The 23,050-nt window shown below is 35.0% G+C and overlaps 1 protein-coding gene and 1 long non-coding RNA gene across 2 annotated transcripts in view; one reads left to right on the forward strand and one right to left on the reverse strand.

The window, feature by feature from the left end:
* Nucleotides 1-23,050, reverse strand: part of LOC141526874 (neurexin 1-like) — a 703,605-nt gene that overhangs the window by 498,934 nt on the left and 181,621 nt on the right. The window contains exons 5-6 of the mRNA XM_074242012.1: nucleotides 13,690-13,839; nucleotides 10,487-10,594 (exon numbers count right to left, since the gene is read on the reverse strand). Coding sequence (XP_074098113.1) covers nucleotides 10,487-10,594; nucleotides 13,690-13,839 — 258 coding nt within the window. The remainder of the gene's footprint in view (nucleotides 1-10,486; nucleotides 10,595-13,689; nucleotides 13,840-23,050) is intronic.
* LOC141526878 (uncharacterized) overlaps nucleotides 1-23,050 on the forward strand; it is a 254,810-nt gene that overhangs the window by 132,870 nt on the left and 98,890 nt on the right. The window lies entirely within an intron of this gene.

Consider the following 23,050-nt stretch of genomic DNA (forward strand, 5'->3'; position numbering starts at 1 on the left):
TTTTTTTCGTGTAGTTTCCTCAGCATTTCTCCAGACTCAAACATGATAAAAAAAATTGTCATGGTCGTATCTAAAAACTAGACACTTAGAGCTACTATTTGCTTTTTTTTGTTTTTGCTCTACAATCATTCTATTCGAAGTTACAGCTCGTTGAAAAACACCTAAAAATTTAGACTTCTTATTATATCCTTTAATTATTATGACTAGCGTAGGTTTGAAAAGGTAATTTAACAATCTGACAATTTACCTGTGTTTGAAGCAGTCGTATCGAAACACATTCCTTTAATATTATCGCAAATATTGCGTGTCGTCAGAGCCTGAAATACGGCTGAAGCTTGACTTATACCTGTGCCGTCAGAAAGCAACGGAGCTTCTAAAAATTTTTCGCCACTTATTCCTGAAATGTGTATCGAGAGCCGTTCGGCTATTGATGTTCCTTGTCCTGTAGGTAGCATTTTTCCATCCCAATGAACTACGCAAGATTCGTCTATTTCTTCTTTTTTAATTGCATCGACAATTTCTTCTCTCTTAGAAATACGTGCATTGCGAATAGAAGAATAACTCACATTATATTTATCAATATCTAATCCCAGACTTTCTATAACAGCTGCAATGATAAACATTGCATCTCTATCACTAGTTCCAGTGCGATCTAACGCTGATACTGGAGTTAAAATATTGATTTTTTTCTTTTTACGAGGTACAGGGAGTTCATTCTCAAAATCAGAATATGTTCGTTTCAACCCACTGGAATTTGAAGATAGACTACAAAAACTTGCTGGCATCGAATGTTGCGATAATTTCATGCCTAAAACAATTTTTTCAGAATTAAATAAATAAACCCAATCGATTAAAACATTTTTCAAATTTTATATTCAGCTTCTGTTATTCAAAAACAAAGATATTCTTTGAATTGAGTTTCCGTCAATTTTCCCCAATAAAAATAAGATAAAATGATATGTATTTTAAATTTATTGGTTACAGTGACTTCAATTTTTTAATAGCGTGGGGATTTTCGACTGCAAAAAAAACGAAAACAAATTTTTTGAAGTTATACTTCTTTTGGCGCGTTAGATTAAATTAAATAAATTCTGATTTATCTCACTTATTCAGATTTACTTGATAGAAATTTTACCAAAAATGATAGACTAATAATTAGAAAAAAAAGTTATGAATCTAGAAACAAATTTTAAAATATTGAAAAATTATATAGAATTCAATTTTCAGAAAATGAGGTTAAGAAAATTAGAATTTTAATGGGAATTAAATTTTACAAGTAAGTAGAAAAAATATGAGTCTAAATTATAAGAAATAGTTTTCGATTATTAAAAAATGATTGATTGTTGAGCTTAATAATTTATAGTTGTATGTGAGAAGAAACTAACCAAATTCGTCTGTATTATTCTCATTATCTTCATTTGCTATCTCCTGTTCAGTATCAGATTTATTCTGAAAAGTTTCCACCGGCAAGAAAGTAGTAACGGGCGAGTGAAGATTGCTTTTTCCCTTTTGACACTCATTCAGAAATTGTTGCTGCTCTTTTGGCAAATTCTTAACCATTGTGGAATTGGAAATATCGAACAATTTATCTAGTTTTTGGTTAAACATTTCAACATTCTGTTTTTGTGCTTTCGATCTTTTTTCCCTCTTATGATGTGTCTTCACTTATATATATTCGGCATAAAATTTTTCCAACTTCGCAAGACTATGCTGAGGACGTATAGTTGGAATCTTGAAACTAGCCCAAATAGTATTAGTATCGTTAATAACACTAGTAGCACTATTTCGAATAGTTAATTTTAAAGACTGATGTTTATACATAAACAAATTCAGTAAGTCACGATACGAAGGCAGCTTATTATTATTTATTTGGCTTCTTTTAAATCCAATTAAATAATTCCAAGTTTTATTACCAATTTTTTCACTCATTTTAATGATTGTTAAAGTCGATCTAACCTCAAATTTAACAAAGTATACATACAATGGCGTCACACTGATCAATGCACACTAAGCTTTGTTCTTACTCTCGCGGGATTAGTACGCGAAAACAAAGAAAACGTTGCAATTAAAGGGGAAATTTGTTGAAGGCATTCAAGGTCAAGTGAAAGCTCAGTAGTACTACTAGAGCAATAAAAATAAACCGCAATTAATCAGTATCACAATACACAGCAACAAAGAAACATCCCATATTCTTCGTAATGATCATACACAATATATTTTTAGCTAGAATTTCATTAAAATTGAATTATTAAATGATAAATTCAAATATTATGGTGTGATTTAAATGAGAAATTTATTTAAAAATAAAAAAACTTCAGAAAAATACAATTAAAAATTTTTTTCGTTGAATTTGCAACTTAATCAATAAGTAATTACTAATTATAATTATGATACGAATAAAAAAATCAATATTTTTTAAGATTGGATTCAACATTTTGTGGAAATTCAATGCGACGTAAACTTCAATGACTAATATCTCAGAAAATATCGATCTTAGTAATTTGGTGGTAAGGACCTTTTTTGTAGAGAATTGTATTTCCTACAAAATTATCATTTATATTTTTTCTGTATGTCTTGTTGTTTATGAGATAATGAGTGAAAAAACAAGAATTCTATGAAAAATTCGGTTTGGCGGTCCGTACTACCCCACCAGTATGAGTTACTACTTCGTGACAATGGAAACTTTTGTAGAGCATTCAATTCTGAAAAAAACCCGTCCATGGTCAAAGCGATGCTATGAAATGCCACCGAGCTATAGAAATTAAAAAAAAAATGAAAGTTCTCGTATATTTGAAATGGGAAATCTTCACACGCTGTGTAGGAGTACTTAATATTAATATTAAGGGCTCAAACTTTCAGGGAATTTTTTTGGGTGTATTTCCAACAAAATTTCGGGATGGGAGCGAAAAAAAAAATAGTCGCAAAAAAAAGCACCCTAAATATATATATATATATATATATATATATATATATATATATATATATATATATATATATATATATATATATATATATATATTATAACGGGTTTTTCGACCTCGTGCGTTAGCGAGACCGAAGTCCGAGATAAATAAATTTGGCCTACCTGCTTTATTATTGTTTGGCGCCAGGAGCTAGGTTCCACTCACGTCATGTCCGGCTTACTCGGACCGAGACTCTTCGTCGGGGTGGCGGGTAAAAGGTGCAACCTAACTTAAAGAGGAACTAGGAACGATCGCCCGGGTAATAATAATTCGTCGAAATCTTATTATTAATTCTAATTTATTGACAAAATAAAATAAATGGTCGCCGGAATAACCAAATCACAATAATCAATGGATCAAATTTCGCACGCCGCAATTAATTCAATTATTAATAATTACTTCATTGAAGAACAAGCCGCAAGAATTTAATTAACAATAATCGAATGTCCAAAGAACCTCAATATCAAAATCACAATTCATCCATTATCCGTTATCCATTATCCATTATCCATTATCCATTATCCAATTATCCATTAACAATAAAATTCCCAAAAATATACCAAAATCGTATGCCGCGATTAATTTAATAGATCGTAATTAAATTTTTGTAAGAACTAAAATCAACGTCGCATTTAATTTCAATCATAATTAAATAAATCCTAAAAAAAATAACCGTCGCAAACTTTCACTCACAGTAATTAGTTGAGTTACACAATTAATTGTCGCACAATGGTTTACTTACTAATAATTATTTAAATTGACTATAAATCTAGTCGCAAATACTTTAATTGTTAATTATTAATTAAGTCAACAAATTAATCGTTGCTAAATTGTGCAATTAATAATTTGTAATTAACCAACAGTTTATTTTATAGCAAGAACAAAAGAAATCTAATTGACAATACCTAATTAGATTAGGCAAGTTAATCGTCGCACAATTATTTGTTAATAATCGTGATTAAATTAATTAAAAATTCTTCATTAATAATAATTCATTAAATCCAACACATTATTCGTCACAAAATTGTTTAATTACGAATACTTAATTAAATTGGATAAATTAATCGTCGCAAAAATTTTAATCAATATTAATTAATTAAATTAAACCAATAAAGTATCCTTGATACCTCAGACACCGTCGCAATAAATGTAGTTATCCAAAATACGTATGGAAATATTTCAAACAAATTTAGCGTCAAATTTTTCTAATTAATTAGATTGATTTTGTCAACACAAAATTCTCAACCGGCGCATTACCCGCACGACCAAAGCTCAATAATCTGGATTATGATAGTAACACATAATAATGTGAATAATCACTACAACAATTAGTATTGGTACCAGAAATACCTCGTGGGATAATCTCCAGAATAAATGCACAAAACAAAATTGAAATAAAAAAAAATTAAAAACAAAAAAAAATTGAGTAACTCGTAATCTTCGTCGGAGTAGGTGTATCCCACGAGATTTTTCTGAGACGAGACCACTTACCCTGGTAGAAGGCGTTGTTCTCCCAAAAGAAATACAGCAACGAAAAATACAGCAATTAGATATCGTCCTGGCTGGGTCGCACGGCTCCGTCGTCCTCGGCTTCCACGTCGAATTGACCTCCGAGTCACAACACGGTGTGATGTACAAGAAAAAGAAATTTCCAACAATGGAAATTGCATCGGTCACAGTAGTTGACACATCAACTATCACGTCGTAGGCTATTGCTCAAAATTGTCGACAATCCGTCGCAAGAATACTTAAAATTATTCACGTCGTCGTAATAATTACTTTAAATCAATAATTAACAAAAAAAAAGGCAAGTGCACAGCAACTGACAAAACCATCCAAGAAAAATCTCAGTGGAAAAGCAACCTCAAAAAACCAGCATCCGTTTAGTGTCGCGGGAACACGTGGAAAAGAGCAACATGGCTTGGTTGTTGCCCGCCTGGCTGCACTCCTCTCTCTCTGGGCCCTTGATTCTCTTGACGCTCCAGAGATGGCTCTGCCTGTCCAATTTTCCAATATAGACTTATTTGATATATTGGCTGGAGCATTGGCTCGCTCAACAGCCAGCTCGACAACTCCGCGCCTGCGCCGCTCGCTCAGCCCCGTAGACTGACCAGTCCGTCGTTTGATCCTCGGGTCAGCTTTCCGTCGTCGGTGATTCTCTTGAGGTTATCCCACGTCGATGATCCTCTTCTCGGGTAAAATGGCCGTCGTTTATCGTACCGAACAATACTTCTTATCTTAAAACTAACTTATTATCTAACTTAAATGATTAACCGTAATTTAAATTTATTTCGCGCGCAGTTGAGCTTCGATCGGTTTTACCCGCGCGAGAGCGACTCGGTCGCGGCGAATCCAACCAATGACCTTCCTCACAACTGGAAAATTTTTTATTTAAAATAAAATTAAAGTTAAATAAGGAAACAACTTATTAACAGGTGACGCTAAAAGCGGCCTGTTACAATATATATATATATATATATATATATATATATATATATATATATATATATATATATATATATATATATATATATATATATATATATATATATATATATATATATATATTATTGTTATTATTATTATTATTATTATTATTATTATTTTGTTATTAAATGCTCAGGGGTTTATCCCCGGAGTCCGATTCTCTGAGGACCTAGCCTGAGCTCTATCCGTTACTGCTGGACCACTCCGCACAAGGTGGTTAGTGATCACAGCAGGCCAAAGTCATTTCCCTAAGTAGACGGAGGGAGCCTAGTATTACAGCCTTTTGCATCCTGACGGCCAAGAACTCAGTTTTTGATGAGCAAGCTGGAACTTTGGCAAGTGAGGATACAAAAGACTGTTTCATCCCGCCAAGGACGCCAACAATCAGGACGACAAGCTTGACACGGTAACCCTCCTACTGCGCGGGAGCCACAAATGGAGCAAACAGAATGGAAAGTGACGGTTCTGGATGGGAGCGCATTTCAAAATGCGGTCTTAGATAGAATTGATGCTCTTTCTAACTAATTTGCGGAGTCGCGCAAAAATTTTGAGTCACTTATCGGTCAAATGATGGATATGATCATTGCAGGGTGCGACGCTGCTATGCCTCGCTGTTCTGCAAGCTCTTGTAGGAAACCGGTTTACTCGTTGACTGCGAAGATTGCGCTGCTTAGGGCTGAGTGTTTGCGTTTTCATAGGCAAGCACTTAGGTCGTAAAAGCGAGATACTGGATAGCAGAAAAACGACGAGTACAAAGCAGCGATGAAGCGATTCATCACATAGATCAAGGCAAGCAAAGGAAGGTGCTGGAAAGTGATCTGCAGAGAAGTGGATGACGATTTACGGGGTAACGGCTACTGGACCGTCACCCGCAAAATTGTAGGTCTTGGTTCAGTAGCTCTTATGGAATCCGATAGAATTTAGAGTAAATAGTCCAAACTCTCTTTTTCGATCACGAAAAACGGGTATGCACTAGAAGTGTAACATCCGATGACAAGTGCCCACTTTTCACAGCAGAGGAGCTGAGGACAGTTGTTGACACCCTCAAGGTATGTCAGGACCCGGGCCCTGACGGCATCCCCGTCGAGGCCTATAAGGTCCTTGTAGAAAAGCATGAAAACTACTCCTTGATATTTACATTGCCTGCATTTCGACTGGAATCTTTCCGAAGAGATGGAAATTGCTACGGTTGGTATTGTTAGATGAAAGGGCCGCCTTATATATCTTCGTCCTACAGACCACTGTGCATGTTTAACGTCGCAGGGAAGATTCTCGAAGCCTTTATTAGGAATCAACTGCGGAAAAAGGTAACCGATGCTGGTTGCTTGGCTGACAACCAACATGGTTTTCGGCTGGGTCGCTGTACAATGCCATTTCGGAAGCGCTTTCAATTCGGCAAGATGACCGGATATAATGAAGGCGTTTCAGAAATTTTGTCTATCGGAGTATCTCATTCGCATCATCAATGATTACTTAAGTGATCGTTTATTGGTGTATGATACTACTACCGGACAGACCATAAAAAAGCTGAGTGGAGGAGCAGCCCAGGGTTCTGTCCTTAGACCAGAACTCTGGATTACCCTCTACCATGCACTTCTGCGCCTAGACCTAGCGAGTGAGGTTAAGTTGAAGGGATTCGCTGACGACGTGGCAGCACTAATACTTGCGCGGAACGAAAGCAAATCGAAAGGATTGGTGCCGCTTGTTGCAGCCTCAGTCGAAGCATGTCATAAAAAGCATGGTTTAATGCTGGCTACTGCGAAGACGGAAGTTGAGGTACTCACAGATCAGAGGTGGTTTCCGGGTCCTTTCTAGACTATTGTTGTGAATCAACACATCGAGAGTCGGGGGGCTCTGAAATACATTGAGGTAACGATTGACTCCAACTCAACGTTTCAAGGACATTTTGTCAGAGCGGCCAAGGCATTAGCGACTGTGGCAACTCTTTCTCGGCTTATGCTGAATGTCGGAGAACCAAGGAGCAGGCGCCGAAAAGTTCTGATGGGTGTCGCTAACTCGATCATGCTCTATGAAGTAGAGATATGGGGAGAGGCACTCAAAGTAGAGACACATCGGAAACGACTGGCATCGGTACAATCAAGAGGTGCGTTGAAGATAACCTGCGCCTATGGAACAGTCTCAGAGGCAGTCGTGTTGGTCATCTCAGGTGTGATTCCAATCGAACTATTGGGTTTCGAGAGGAGACAGATCTGGGATTCTTGACGGGCTGGTGAAGGACCTTTGAAAGACGTGAGAACCCGTGAATGTGAGGAGACTTATGCGCTTTGGCAAGAGCGCTGGGAAACTGGGAAGATAGGGCGTTGGACTGATAGGCTCATTGGGAAGATTCGCGACTGGGTACTGAGAGATTGTGGGGAGGTAGACTACTATCTCTCACAGTTTCTTGCTGGTCATGGACTGTTCAATGCCTCTCTACATCGTATGAGGGTTCGAAACGACCCCAACTGTGTGTACTGCCCAGGAGTTGCTGATTCTACTGAGCATTCCTTTTTTGACTCCCAACGTTGGTCTAAAATATAGCTGCGTTGGCAGAGAGAAACGGAAGTGCCTCAAAGTCCCGAAGACGTCATTCCTTAAATGCTGGCGTCGACGAGCAACTGGGCGGCAATGACAGATATGTAAGGAACGTCCTGCTTGAGAAGAAGAAAGAGAAAAAAGAAGAAGAAGCAGAGGAATGAGAAGAACAGGAAGAATAAGCTGCAGGAGAAGCGTTGAGGGGGCTTGGTACTGCGAAGTAATACTAACGCGGTTCCGCAGTATCAGGTACAAGAGAGGGGAGGGTTTGAGTGAGTTAAAATCTCACACTACCGGCAACCACCATCACCAACATCTAACCGGTCTCTACTGAAGATTTCTCTTCTCTTGCCCCCCCCCCCCAAAAAAAAAACCCTGATGGACTACCATATAGTATTCTACATATTCTAAATGCAGCTCTTCAACCTGACGGACGACTATATAATACCTTAACTACAATTAAAACATTATTTCCCAAAACTTATTTCCGACTTCGCCCCCGACTCGGGCGTTTATACAACGGTTTCTACGTGACTGCCTAGGTCACAGAGGAGGGTACCATTAATACCTAGACAGCAATGTACTCACACGCACTTACTCAATTCCATACAAAAATCGTTCACTGGACGCTATCTTAATTCGCAACTTTACTAAGTATTAAAATTCTCCTAATTCTTATGAACTGAATTCCCGGATTTTCAAACTCTCATAATTCACAAAATTTGACGCCCATCAATTATTCAATACAAAATTTCGATTAATAAATTCTTCAACTAATTTCTTTCCCGCTTCATTGGTATTTTCGATTTGAAAAAATGCCTACCGTAAGATGGCCGGTGTGGCTTAATGTATATATATATATATATATATATATATATATATATATATATATATATATATATATATATATATATATATAGAATGAGCGAAAGAGATATTTAGTATAGACCGGATAGCTCAAATGATAGAGTGACCGACATGTCATCGGAAGGTTCTGGGTTTGAATCTCAGTCCGAGCTATCTAAATTTTTTCTCGCATATTTTTTCCACTCACATTAAGAAGATCCTTTCCTTAATACTTTCTCAATCCTTTTCTACCAAAATATTCTGTTACGTGAATGTTGGAACGCCTCACCTAATTATTATCCGTAACTCCTATTCTTTTCCCCGTCGCAGCATGATTTTTGATTTGAAAAAATATAGAACGCTTACGGATCCAAAAAAGCGGACATTAAAAGAAAAGCTCCATCCCTCAACCAATACATCAAACAAATTTCTGAACTAAATTCTTTAACTAAATTAATTTATTAAATTAATTTACTAAATTCACTGACTGGATTTATCAATTAAATCAATTAAATTCAGTTCATCGGCCTAAATTTAGTTCTACAAAATTCCTAATTTCAAATATTATAATCTTGAGGCGTCTCATTACATTTCCAAACTACAGAAATTTCCAGAAAGACCTTCACTATCTAAATTATACAATTACGCATACTATTTCCAATTTTGTCGTGATAATTTTAACTAAAATAATTGAATTATGCCAAAAGACCTGTAACAAACCAACTAAATGATCTTGACGAATAATTTACGTAAGTAAGAATGAAGTAATATAAAAGTAACGCTTGAGTTGGTAGCGATCATTAATTCACGAAAAACAATTATAATTTCTTCCAAAAGGCACTGGCTCCAAAAACTTCAGCAAAGAACCACCCCAAACTTCTCACACTAATCGACTTCAAAAAAGCCTTACTGACTCAAAAGCGTTACTGGCTCAAAAGCTAGCCCTTTCATACCCTCAGGCGCGTCCGCTTGTCGACTGTTCTAAGCCCACTACATTTTTCGGAGCAGTGGTGGGGGATTTTTTGATTTACACACCTAGTGACAGTTCGAGTAATTACTTGTCAAAAATCAAAAGGTCAGGAAATACCCTCACCTTCAGCAAATCGTACAATACTAAACACTACGAAACAACAGTGAAGAACAGTTGACTGTATTTTTGTTGCTTGGGTACACTTGGCAGTTCCGAGCTTACGCGATCGAGCTCATTACTTCAGGACGTGATGGATCAGCCCAAGTCACTACTCACGAAACGATTTGTGTGCGATTCACCGAAAAAAGTTTGCACTTCATAAAAGAAAAAAAATGGTATGAACTCCGTCGTCAAACTCATGGCGTCAAATAAATTATTTTATTTTGTTAATGAAATTTTACATTCATAGAAAGAAATTTTCTTCCTAGTAATATTTTTTCTGAAACAATAGTTTCTAAAAAACAGAAAAGTATCTCAATTGCAAGTTTACAAGCATGTATAGACTACATTTCATGCTTGTAAAGATGGATCATCGTTGTAACTACGGCGTCCATCTTGCGACATCAAATAAATTATTTTATTTTGTGAAATACATTTTATAGCTTCAAGGACGTCCGTTACTTCTAGGACACCCTGTGTAATACATGAACATTGAACATATTATGACGATAAAATTTTTACGTACTCTCAAAAATGCTCCACTTTGACTGTACATAACAAGGCCATCTGGTTCATTTGTTCGTATCTTGAAAGAAATATTTCCTGACTGTGAACTTTTCCACGGAGGCAAGACCTATATTAAAAAAAAATTTAATTACTATATTATAAAAGCAAGTTATGTCAAACATTCGTAATTATTTGTTTGGTTTAGTGAACAAATGTGAAAATGTATTGACAAATTTTTTAGATCCATTAGGTGATAAGTCCAAAATTTCCAGCGGAATTGAAGCGAGTTGAGCTCAAAAAAAATCGAGTCAATACTTAGAGCCTACATCAACTTTTCGTACAGTGAAAAAACAAAATTTAACTGGTTTAAATCTTTGACGAGTCAACATTGCAGTCACAACCACAGTTAATTGAAATCATGACTATCTCGAATTGAATTCAATTCAATCTAGAAGTCGTGTTAGAATTTTCGGGACCGAATTTCCTAATGGCAGACTTAGAGGAAATAGAGATTTTGCCTTGCGATCGAACTGCGGAAAATATAAGACTAAAACCGTAAGAAAAATATATACACTCGATACTCCCTGTATCGGACTTCCCCGTATTTGACCGCTCCCTGTACTTGACAAGATTTTTCCTCTGCAATAGACGATCCTGTCTTCCACTACAAGTTTTTGTCCAACCGATCAAAAAAAATATAGTGGTGGGTATATTTAAATCAAATGACGTTATATATCTGATACATCGAAAGTGAGGTTAGGTACAGACTATTGTTGACGTATATTTTCTGAACACTGCGCATGAGATCGCACAGACTTGCGAAGACGAGACTTCAAAGTTGGTATAGTGGGGACGAAAGGATGAGTCAAGTGAAGGGAATGGTCTTGTACGGATGAGTCAAATACAAGGCGCGTTGACTGTAACATAGGTGTTATAGTCGTATACAAAAACAAATAATGTTAATACCTTTCTCTTTTTTACTCTTTCATTCCGTTTTCTCATCCCTTCTCTTTCTGATCCCACTCCACCACGCCAATGCATAGTATATACTCATGAATTCATGAACAAGGTACGCGCATGCGTTAGTCTTTCTTTGTCTTTATCCTTCTGCAACGAAATATATTTGAAATTCTTGTCCAAGCATATAGCTTATACTCATTTTCTAAATTTAGTTTACTTGTAAATAAACAAGTATAGTATTTTTAATATTTACGTCATTTTACTTTTTCGAAAAAAAATAATACATGTTATTTATATTTCATTTAATAATATGAATGACTTTCTTAACTTTCCGTCAAGAAAACTGAAAATTTTTGAAGATCGGTTAGTTATTGGTTTATCCCCTTTTGGAAAAAATCGAATTCTCATCAGATATCGACGTTCTGAGGTCCTAGAAAGCTTCCTTGACTACTTTCGCAAGAGTGTCATTATGTCTGAATGTATATATGTATGTACGTATGTGATTCATTTATTAAAAAATAATTGCAGTTTGAAAATTTAAATATTGTCTTATGGAAGTCCTATTAGACTTTTGAGTCCGAAGAGTTCAAAAGCTTTAAGCAGTGAACTTATTGCGCTCGAGGAGCTTAAAATAACAAGTAAATTATATTTTTGATCTCGAAGAGCTCAAAAAAGTCATAAATGCAATTACAAACGCTTCGATACGGAATAACCTAAAAGTTGCAGGAATAGCCTTTAATGTCAAGTGTTTTCTTAATTTTTAACTTCCTGCTAAGCAGATTGAAAATTTTCGAAAATCTGGAAGTTTTTTGTTTTACTCCGTTTTTCGAAAATCGAATTTTTAAGGTAGTTCTTCCCTAACCTATAGTTTATGCTCCTGCTGTCTTCTTTATTCGCTAGTTTCACCTTTCTTACCGGCTATTGCTCACTTACTTCCACGGATGACTTTATTTATTTACTTTACTAGTTTATCATTAATTTCTTAAAAACTATCTGGTAGGGTATTCCCGAAATTTGTAGGGTTACTATACATGTATTAATCTAGGTCACATTAGTTTTTCGTGAAATTCTTAAAATTTCTTCAATACAAAAATAATAAAACTTCGCGGTTTTTTTTCTCTTCTCCCATACTACCTGTGTAAAAATGTCATTTTCGAATGCAATTATCCTCGGTTAGACGTGGTAAATCGTCTTTAAATTTTATTGTCGTGTCTATTATGTATTTAAATACTACTATACAAAGTTTGGGCGATTTATTGAATTTTTACTCTTTGGGCTCAACTACCTTAACGGATGATGACGTTTTGAGCTCCTTGAAAGCTTTCCCGAATGTTTCCGCGATAATGTCCGTATGTTTGTATGAATGTATGTGTGTGTGTGTGTGGGTGTTTTTTTTTTAATGCTGAATAAAAAAACTCAGCTCTCTTTCCCCGTGGATGGATTGGAGATGACTGAATCGGAATCCTGAATGTTTTCGCGATGATGTCCGTATGTCTGTTTGTAATTGTGTGTGTGTGTGTGTGTGTGTGTGTGTGTGTGTGTGTGTGTGTGTGTGTGTGTGTGTGTGTGTGTGTGTGTGTGTGTGTGTGTGTGTGTGTGTGTGTGTGTGTAACCTTCTTGTAACTTTTGAACGACTTCACCGATTTCATTGCGATTGGCGCAATTCGAAAGGGCTCGACCAAACGTAATTTTAAATACAATTTGGACTGATTCAACCTGATAGTTTTTGAGAAATCTCAAAAAACCACAAAAAAATTTTTTCCAAATGTGGTTTTTTTAGAATAACTTTTAAACGGCTCTACTGATAAATTCCGTAAACCAATAAGTATTTAAACTCAAAAAACTACGTCGATCGCTATCAGCCTGGTCAAAATCGGTTGATTCGTTTATCAGATCGTTGTCGAAAGAATACTAAAAAAAGTATTTTTGCGTAATTACTTCGAAATTCTTTATTCAATCGATGAAATCTTAATGGTTCTTTATGGATCTTTGAAAACTACGTCGAATGTCGCCAACCCTGAAAATCAGTGCATTAATCCAAAAATTATTGCAGTCGAATATTAAAAACATAGTGCTTTATTGAAGTTTTATTAGACTTTTGAGCTCGAAGAGCTTAAATAAATAATAATTACAATTTCGAATATAGAATTAGCAGGAAGTTTTAGGGATGGCTTTTAGAGTCAACCGTTTTCCTAATTTTTTTGTCTCAAGTCAATCACTGAAAATATAACAACACTACGTAGCCAAGAACCATATACTTACTAGGTGAGAATCTTTCGTAGTAAAAGTTATAGGATCTAACTTTGGTTCTCTGCAATGAAATTCAAGTCTGCCTGAAATTGTGACTTTTGGTGATCTGTACTTCGCTGCTTCAATCAATTCCATTCCTAATTTTTCCGTTTTGAAGGATACCTAAAAACAATAGAAAATTTTATAAATGTTATATTATGTATAGACGCTCACAAAATTTTTTTTATCGATTAGAATTGGGTATTGTCAGGTCAGTCAAGTATTTTCCATTGAATCAAGATTTACTCAAATTTTTTTCATGCATCGAAGAAAATTTTAAATTAAAAATTTTCCTTTTTTTTCGAATGATCTTAAATACTTCTTACAAGTATTTAAAAATACATTCTAGATGCAGAAATAATTTTTTTTTCTTTTAATGCTTCCATGATTCTTAATCCCTAGACAAAATATCCCCAAAACATCCTCAGAAAAAATATCTGTAATGCCTCTAGATACATCCAGTAGGTGACGCTACCAGCCAATGGAGTGCAAATTTAAATAGTATTAAAAAATTTTTCCAATTCGTAATTAAAATAGTGAAGAGTGTCCGAATTAGAAAATTTAAGATCTGTATAGTAGAGAATATATAATATAGAGCAAACTTTGTTTCAAATAAATATAAGTTATTATCGAGTACAAAGGGACATTGTAGTTAAGTTTCGAGAACTTAGGTAAGGGATATTCGGAGGAACAGTCATAAAATACACGTGTGAGAAAAATTCTATGATCTCTTGTTTCAATGGCTGAATAAAAACGTAACAAATAAGTAACAAAAAATAAGATCCTTAAATAGCATACTTATGTTAAGCTTGCTCTGATGTAATGTTGCAATGAAATATAAAAAATTAAATTAATAATTCATATCCTGTACCCAACTTATCAATAATTATTAATGAATGTTAAAAGAATAAGAATTCATAAAATCATATTATTGAATGATATTCATCTCTTACATTAACAATTAAACTGAATCATAGTTTTACGAGATTATGGATTGACAGAAATAATAACAAGCTTAATCTAATTTGCAGAATACGAATATTAATGCACAATAATATATATATATATGGGTGATTCTTATATAACTGTGATTTTTATAGCTCAAAATTTATTAAAATTAAAATTACGGCAAAACTCGTGTTCTGCGTGCTATTGGACCTTTATTATGCTCAAAATTAAGCCTGTAACGTAGTTCTACTACAACTTCAATAGACAAGAAATTAGAATAAAAATTAGAAATTTCACCTCCACGGTACTGACATCGAAATAAAATATTCAAAATACTTGCCTAAATTTCTTTAAACTCTTAAAATAATAAAACAAATGATAAATTATAGAACTTTGATAACACGACTCTACAAAAAAAATTTTCGTTCTTTGTCCTAAAGTTTATACTATTATTTTCCAGTTAGTTATGCACAAAAACGAAAAGAAAATATCTTTTTTCGGTATAAAGGTTGCTTTTGTGATAGTTATAATAATAATACTCATTTTTCAATTTTCTCATAAATTTTAATTGATTTTAATATTTTTAAAAAGACCGCGCGGTGACAGTGGGGTATTAACGTTTACACTGTGCCGCTAGATGGCACCCGAGTGATAAACAACCATCAGGTGTTATTTATAAGCCCAGGATAACTTAAAATGTCGTCACGAAAGTGCAAATACGATGCTGATGCATTTTGTTTTATATGTGGTCAATTTATTAAAGTTCGAGACGTGAAATATGATCTAAAGACATCTCACGTTCTCTGTGAAGCCTATGAAGCATATTTTGACTGTCCTGCACGAAATCAAGATAAGCCATGGGCTCCACATGTTGCTTGTAGTTATTGTAAAAGGTGTTTGGAAGGTAAGCAATTTTTATTTAATTAAGCGATGAATCCAAAATAATAGACATATTAATTTTTATTTTTATATTTTTAGGTTGGTATCGAGGTGAGAAAAGGTCTATGAAATTTGCAATACCAAGGATTTGGCGAGAATCAAAAGACCATATTACTGACTGCTACTTTTGTATGGTGAATCCGAGTAAAAGACGAAGAGGTAAAAATGCAAAACCTATTGAATATCCTGACCTCGAATTTTCTTCTGCTCCAATTGCTCACGACCTGACACGACCAGTACCTGAGCCACCAAAAAAATTATCGCAGTAAAGTAGCTCATCTTTTAGTTCTTATGAAAGTAATTCCAATAAGGAGTTTTTGCCTACACCTGAACAACCAAAACACTATCTCATTACTTCAGAAGATTTTAACGATCTAATTAGAAATTTAAATTTGCCAAAAAATAAAGCAGAGCTTCTAGGCTCTCGGTTAAAACAGTGGAATTTGTTTGATGATGTTAAGATCACAGATCAGCGGACTAGGCATGAAATGTTTGCAACGTTTTTCACGAAGGAAGATGGACTTTGTTTTTGTAATGACATTAAAGGTATGTTTGAAGCAATTGGCATACCCTGTGTCCCTAGCGAATGGCGTTTATTCATTGACAGCTCTACAAAAAGTTTAAAAGCAGTTCTATTGCACAACGGAAATAAATTTCCGTCTCTTCCAATTGCTCACTCAGTACATCTTAAAGAAAATTATGAAAGTGTCAAAATTTTGCTTGAATCTGTAAAGTATCGTGAGTATAACTGGGAGCTGATTGGAGATTTTAAAATGGTGGGATTTTTAATGGGGCTACAGGGTGGATATACAAAGTATCCATGTTATTTGTGCTTGTGGGATAGCAGAGCGGATTCTAAACACTATATTCAACGGTCATGGCCTGTAAGAACAGAATTGTGTGTCGGAAAACAGAACGTCAAATTTGAGCCGATTGTTGAAGCGGAAAAGGTGTTAATGCCGCCTTTGCACATTAAATTAGGGTTGATGAAACAATTTGTTAAAAAACTGGATGAAACTTCAGAAGCTTTTGGATACTTAAAAAAATTTTTTCCGGAGTTATCGGAAGCAAAGTTTAAAGCTGGGGTTTTTGTTGGTCCGCAAATAAGACAGATTTTCGACGATAAAAAATTTCCAACGTTGCTGAATCGTACTCAAAAAGCAAGTTGGAACAGTTTTAAAGCAGTAGTTTCTGGATTTTTAGGAAATAATAAAGCTGATAACTACGAAAAGTTGGTTGAGGATATGCTTACAAATTTTAAGGCCATGGGCTGCAGGATGTCATTAAAAGTACATATGCTGCATGCTCATTTGGATAAATTTAAAAACAATATGGGAGCCTATTCCGAAGAGCAAGGAGAACGTTTCCATCAGGACATCATGAATTTTGAACAACGCTATCAAGACCAATACAATGAAAACATGATGGGCGGCTATATTTGGTGTTTATTGAGAGAAAGTAGCTATGAACATAAAAGAAAAAGTAAAAGTGTGCACTTTTAAGTTATTTTCCACTTTTCTGTAAGCTAATTTGATAGTAAAACTTAATAAAAATAATAAACATTTTTATTTCAATAGTTTTATTTTCAATCAAAAATTAAAATCCGAGATTTTTAAAAATTTCGTTCAATTAGTCTTCTAAGCACAAAAGCAAAGTTTTTCATGCCATATATTTTTTTTCCGTCTTATTACGACCTAAACTACCGAAAGCAACAAACCAAGAGCTCAGTTGCCAGTTATCAATTTTGATCAAATTGTTCAAGGGACCGGTGTGAAAAAAGTCAAACAACATGGTGTTTTACTTCCCAACAGTATCCGTGCAGTATTTTGCGGGCCATCAAACAGTGAAAATACCAACGCTCTACTGTCTCTTATTGTACATCTAAACGGTTTGAGGTTTGAAAATATATATCTACTCAGTCTTTTAACCAACCAAAGTATCAGTTTCTGGAGACGCTGCTTAAACAGATTAATCGTATAGGATTCTTCACATTCAGCGAACATGAAGTTGTAATCAAGCCTGAAAATGCTAAGCCTAACTCCCTGATGATACTCGATGATGTTGCTTGTAAAAAACAAGATCATATCAAGGCTTTTTTCTGCATGGGCCGACACAAGGATGTTGATAGCTTCTATCTCTGTCAAACTTATACACGAATACCTAGGCATCTGATTAGAGATAATACGAACTTTCTCGTTCTGTTCCGTCAAGATGAAATGAATCTGAAGCATATTTACGATGATCATGTCAATACCGACATGTCATACAACTCATTCAAAGATTTATGCTCGGTTTGCTGGAATAAATATGGATTTGTGGTAATAGATAAAGACAGCGAATTAAACAGTGGGAGGTATGGCAAAGTATTCGACTACTTCATTAGTATAAATTAAGGTACTTTAGAATCCGAACAAAAACAGTTTCACTGTAAAAAATTGCAAGAGAAATAAATAGTATTATAAAGAATTGATACTTGAAAATTGTCAATACTCCTTTATTCTCCTTTATACTCCTTTATTAAAAATCAAATAGTCAAATCAGTAGTGTTAGTGTGAGACAAGTGTGGGTTATGTGTGAGTTGCAGAGTATCTAGGTCTACGTTTGGTCACTGGGCTGTTACTGCTGTAGCTGGAGCGGGTTATGAGAGTGTGCTGCAGAACATCTAGGTCTACGTTTGGTCACTGAGCTAATACTCCTGTGAGCCGAGTCAACGATCCCTGCATACGATTGGTCTCTGTGCGGGTGATTAAAAGTTTAGTTAGTTTGGTTAGTTAAAATATTAAACGAGTAGACGCCGAAAAGGGCCGGTCACGTGTAGACGCCGAAAGGGGCACGTGTTAGAAATCGACGGGTAGTCGCCGAAAGGGGCTCGTCGAGAATAAGATTATTGTTAAATGTGGGTGTATGAGTGATTGAATTTTATTAACTTGTTTTATGTCAAGATACCGTTAAGTTTTTCCTTTTTATTGTTAATAAATATTGATCAATCTTATTAATTAATTATTTATTATTCAGCAGCACCATCCTCCACTCTCTCTACCCTATGAATAAGATTTCTCAGCTCTGGACCGGTTCCAGGAACCGTGATTAAAAATCATGGTGGTGCCCTGATAATTATATTGCTTGTTAGTTTTGTTATTTATTTATAAAATTGATTAGGGGCCAACCTGAGCAGGTAAAACTGTTACAGATTAATTTCAGTGAAATAAAAATTCGATATTAAAAAGTCGACTGAATGACTCTCGGGTATAAATCCTCATGAAAATCACTCAGTCCAACTAACGAATTTTATGAAAACTTGATTAAATAATAATACTATTTGTCGGTTGAATAGTTAAATAAAATCAATAGAGAAGAAGTAAACCAAGTATTAGATAGACCGCGATCCAATCTTTTCCTAAAGAGTAATTATTGATACCTTGTTAAATAAAACGACGATCTAACTCTGCTTGAAAGTGAAGTCCTAGTTGTTGTTGGCTTCCTTTGTCTTGTCACTACTCCAGGGATCGGTCCTCCTTGATTTTGCGTGGCACTCTGTCTGGCGGTCACACAACTTTTCTCCGTTTGGACTGAACGGCTCACTTTATTATAACCCAAAACTACTCCCTCCTACTCTCTCTTCAGGCCCGAAGATCGAGACGCGCCAGTGCTGCGTCAACCAATTATTGATATCCGGTGACTTATTGATTCAGAGTATATTTACCCTGTTACAATAGATACTCTTGAAACATATGTATTTTCCGACTAAACTCGTCGAGTTAAGTAGGAATATAGGAAAATTTTCAAATGCTCGGTCATGAGTACCATTGCAATAGTTAGATTTCTATGGAATCTATAACGAAGTAAAAAAAAATCACTGCTTAGATCATTTGAAAATGAAGAAATTCGATACCAATGAACGACAGTCTGAAATTCGAAGATATGGTTTCGTACCTTCTCCTTACATACTATTTTTTACACATTTAAAAATTGGTTCAATTTTTCAATTATAAGATCACGTTCCATCCATAAAAATGCATCCAAGTCATTAACAATTGGGTTTATTAGATTTATTATCATATTTGTAACTGCAATTTTTTCAACTTTTCGAGTTTTTTTTTAATTCTTCACTTCCCGCTATGAAAATCGAAGATTTCCAAAAATCGGGAATTTGTGTTCACCCTGTTTTTCGAAAATCGAGTCTTCATCGGATCTCGAAGTTTCGAGGTTCTAGGAAGCTTCCCTGACTATTCTCTCTCTCTCTCTCTCTCTCTCTCTCTCTCTCTCTCTCTCTCTCTCTCTCTCTCTCTCTCTTCTCTGTCGTAAGTACATAAACACGTCAAATTTTTCGCTCTGTCTTTAAAACATTTTTCTGCTGTAAATTGCCCCCGGGCATTTTTTGTTCCAGATTTATTGCAAGCAACAAATTGCGATCTACAAACTGATATATAAATTGTATTAAATTGCCTTTTGTGGATCACTTAATAATTGTATATTTATTTTTCAACATTGAAGAGGTTAACTTGACAGTGGTTTTTGTGTGCAGTGGGCTGTTAGCCAAATTAGCATCAGTTGATGTCAACTTTCACTTGAAGTTTACCAGTTTAAAATAGCTTAAATATCAGTTTAATATATCATAAAATAACTTAAACATCTGCAAACTGAACTATAAAATTCTCATAAATTGAACCTGTTAACAATTAAAGGACTTATTTCGTAACTGTCTGTGTTAAAAGAGTTGGATTTCCTAGTGTTTTTGTGGTTTTGTGGACTGTAGATGGCATAAATTGATGTCAACATTAATTTGTTTTTTGTGGGACATCATTATGATTACTGAGGCTAAGTTGACTTGATTTTTATCAAATTCTGGATGTCAATTTGTTATGGCATCAAATCTGGTATAGGACATTAAGTGTATATTACAAGGGATTATATTAGTGAAAATTACTCTGATTGGTAAATTGCTTGGTAAATTACCTTGTGGACTGCTACACTCAATTTCTCTGATTGGAAATTTACCTTGTAAGTTGCTGCCTGAAATTGTTCCGAGTCATAAATTGTTTGGTAAATTACTACTTACAATTTTCAAGATTGGTAAATTACCTTGTAAGTTGCTACTTGCAACTGCTCTGAATGGTAAATTGTCTGGTAAATTACTACTTACAATTCTCCTGACTGAATATTTACCTATTAAGTGTATTAAATAAATTGGACTTTTCTAGACTGTGTGTGCCGGGAAGGAATGAGTGACACTATCGTGATTAGTTATTTTACCTTGTTTATAACCAGCAAATTGTAACTTGACGTTGAATTGTCTGGTCATTTCACGGATATTTCTCTTTTAAACTTCTGGTTATGCCATTGGTGTCTGATATATGTGCTTGATGCAAGCGACCTGTTAGATCGTCAGTAAATTGTAACACTTGTGAGCAACCCTTTGATCCAGGTTGTGCGCGCGATTATATAAAAAACAGGCAAAAATCAGATTGCTGCAGAAATCAGCTAAACCATCTTCTAGAAAATCTCGATACAAAATTAAAGAGACCAGTGTCGCTAAAATCTACTAGCTCCAACGCCTCCTCAGTTTCTAGCTTCAAGTCAGCAAGCTCTTCTCCTCTTGAACGTACATTCAAAGCTCGTGGATCAATCTCGTCCTTAAAGTCTCCGATAACACCAGCTTCTCCATTATCTCCAAGTGATAATTCAGTTTTTCTACCATCTGTCATCTCACCGACAATGTCAAACTTACCTTTAAATTACCTACTTACCTTCAGGTATGTAACCAAAAACTTGAGGACTTAAATACGAGATTATGTGAAGTTCAAGACTCGCAAAAAGCTGCTGCGGTTAACTTAGCAGATTTAGCAGTTAATGTTAAAACAAATGCCGAGTCCATTTGTCAAATTAGTTCAGACCTTAAAAATTTAACTAAAACTAGAGAAGCTGATATGGATTCTGTCCATAAAAGATTATGTACCCTTGAGAAGTCAGCTCCTGTTCCATCTACCTCTTTACAGACGTCAAGTAATACCACGGAATTAGTTATTTCAGGTATTCCTGATGCAGTGGCGAAGGATTTAACACCAGATGACATTACAGCTGCGGTTTTCAAGAATCTAGAGTTACCAAATCTACTTAATAGTGTCTTAAGTTCCCGTAAAGTTGAAATCAAAAATAAGCAGCTACGAAATCAAAATAAGCCTTTATTACACTCTTATATCGTCTCTATGATGTCGACTCCAGTGCGAAATTTCATTATTGATAAGAAACGGAAAACAGGTAATCGCTTAGTTAAAGAGGTTTTTCCTACTCGAGTCGATATGGCTTTTCGGGGATCTGTTTATGTTAACGAATTTTTGTCTCCTGAAACGCATAGACTGCTACTAAAAACTAAGGAGCAAGCCAAAGTCAAGAGGTTTAAGTTTGTTTGGGCTAGATATGGGCAAGTCTTTGCAAAAAAGAATGAAGATTCGGAAAGACTTATGATAAATTGTGAAGCTGATCTCACCAAACTAGATTAACAGTCAACTGATTCAACTAATAGCTCAACTAAAAATATATCTTCATCACTAAATGTACTTAGTCTAAATATAAATAGCCTTGTTGGCCATATTGCTCAATTCTTAAATTTGATTAATGATACTCAACCAGATATTATTATCCTTGTTGAAACGTGGTTAAAACCCTTTCACGATAACAGTATTTTTTCACTGAATGGCTACAATATTGTTCGAAGAGATCGAACCCTAAAACATGCAGATACTGGCTGTTACATCCAGGGAGGTGGAGTGGCCTGTCTTGTCCGCGAGTCCTTAAAAGTCAAGGTTTTACATATTTCAACTTCTGATTATTTAAACCAACCAGAATATTTAATAGCCGATGTCACTTTATCCTCTGGATCTCACCTCTTATTATCCTGCATTTACAGAAGACCGAAAGGGCTATTTCTCAACGTATTCTTTGGCATTTTTTCAAGATTTGCTCCAAATTTCAACAATATAATCATAGCTGGTGATTTAAATTGTAATTTGTTGGATGATAGTTACACTGCAAGGCACCTGAAAGACTTTATTCTTGAATCGTTATTGTTCTGCGTACCTTACGGAGCTACTTTTCATAAAAATAACTATGATTCTTGGTTGGATGTCATCCTGCTTGACAGTGATAGTAAATTAGTTTCTTTTGCTAAATCCGATTCTCCGTTCATTGATGGCCATGACTATTTATTTTGTAAATATTAATTAAATTGTTCAAAACCAGCATCAAAGAAAATTACCTTTATAAACCTAAAGAATTGTGATCATCAAGTTCTTTCAAGAACTTTGATGAACACTTTAAGAATTGATAATGCTGTACTAGAGAATTCGGATCCAAATGAGTTGCTGATTATCTTCAAATCTGGTGTTCTATCTTCTTTGGATTTGTTTGCACCAGAAATCACTAAGAAGATAGTCCGTCATAGTAATCC

Source organism: Cotesia typhae, unplaced genomic scaffold (genome assembly GCF_013202065.1).
Source record: "Cotesia typhae breed Kobodo isofemale line unplaced genomic scaffold, CoteBio_Ctyphae contig_37, whole genome shotgun sequence".
Taxonomy (NCBI): Eukaryota; Metazoa; Arthropoda; class Insecta; order Hymenoptera; family Braconidae; genus Cotesia; species Cotesia typhae.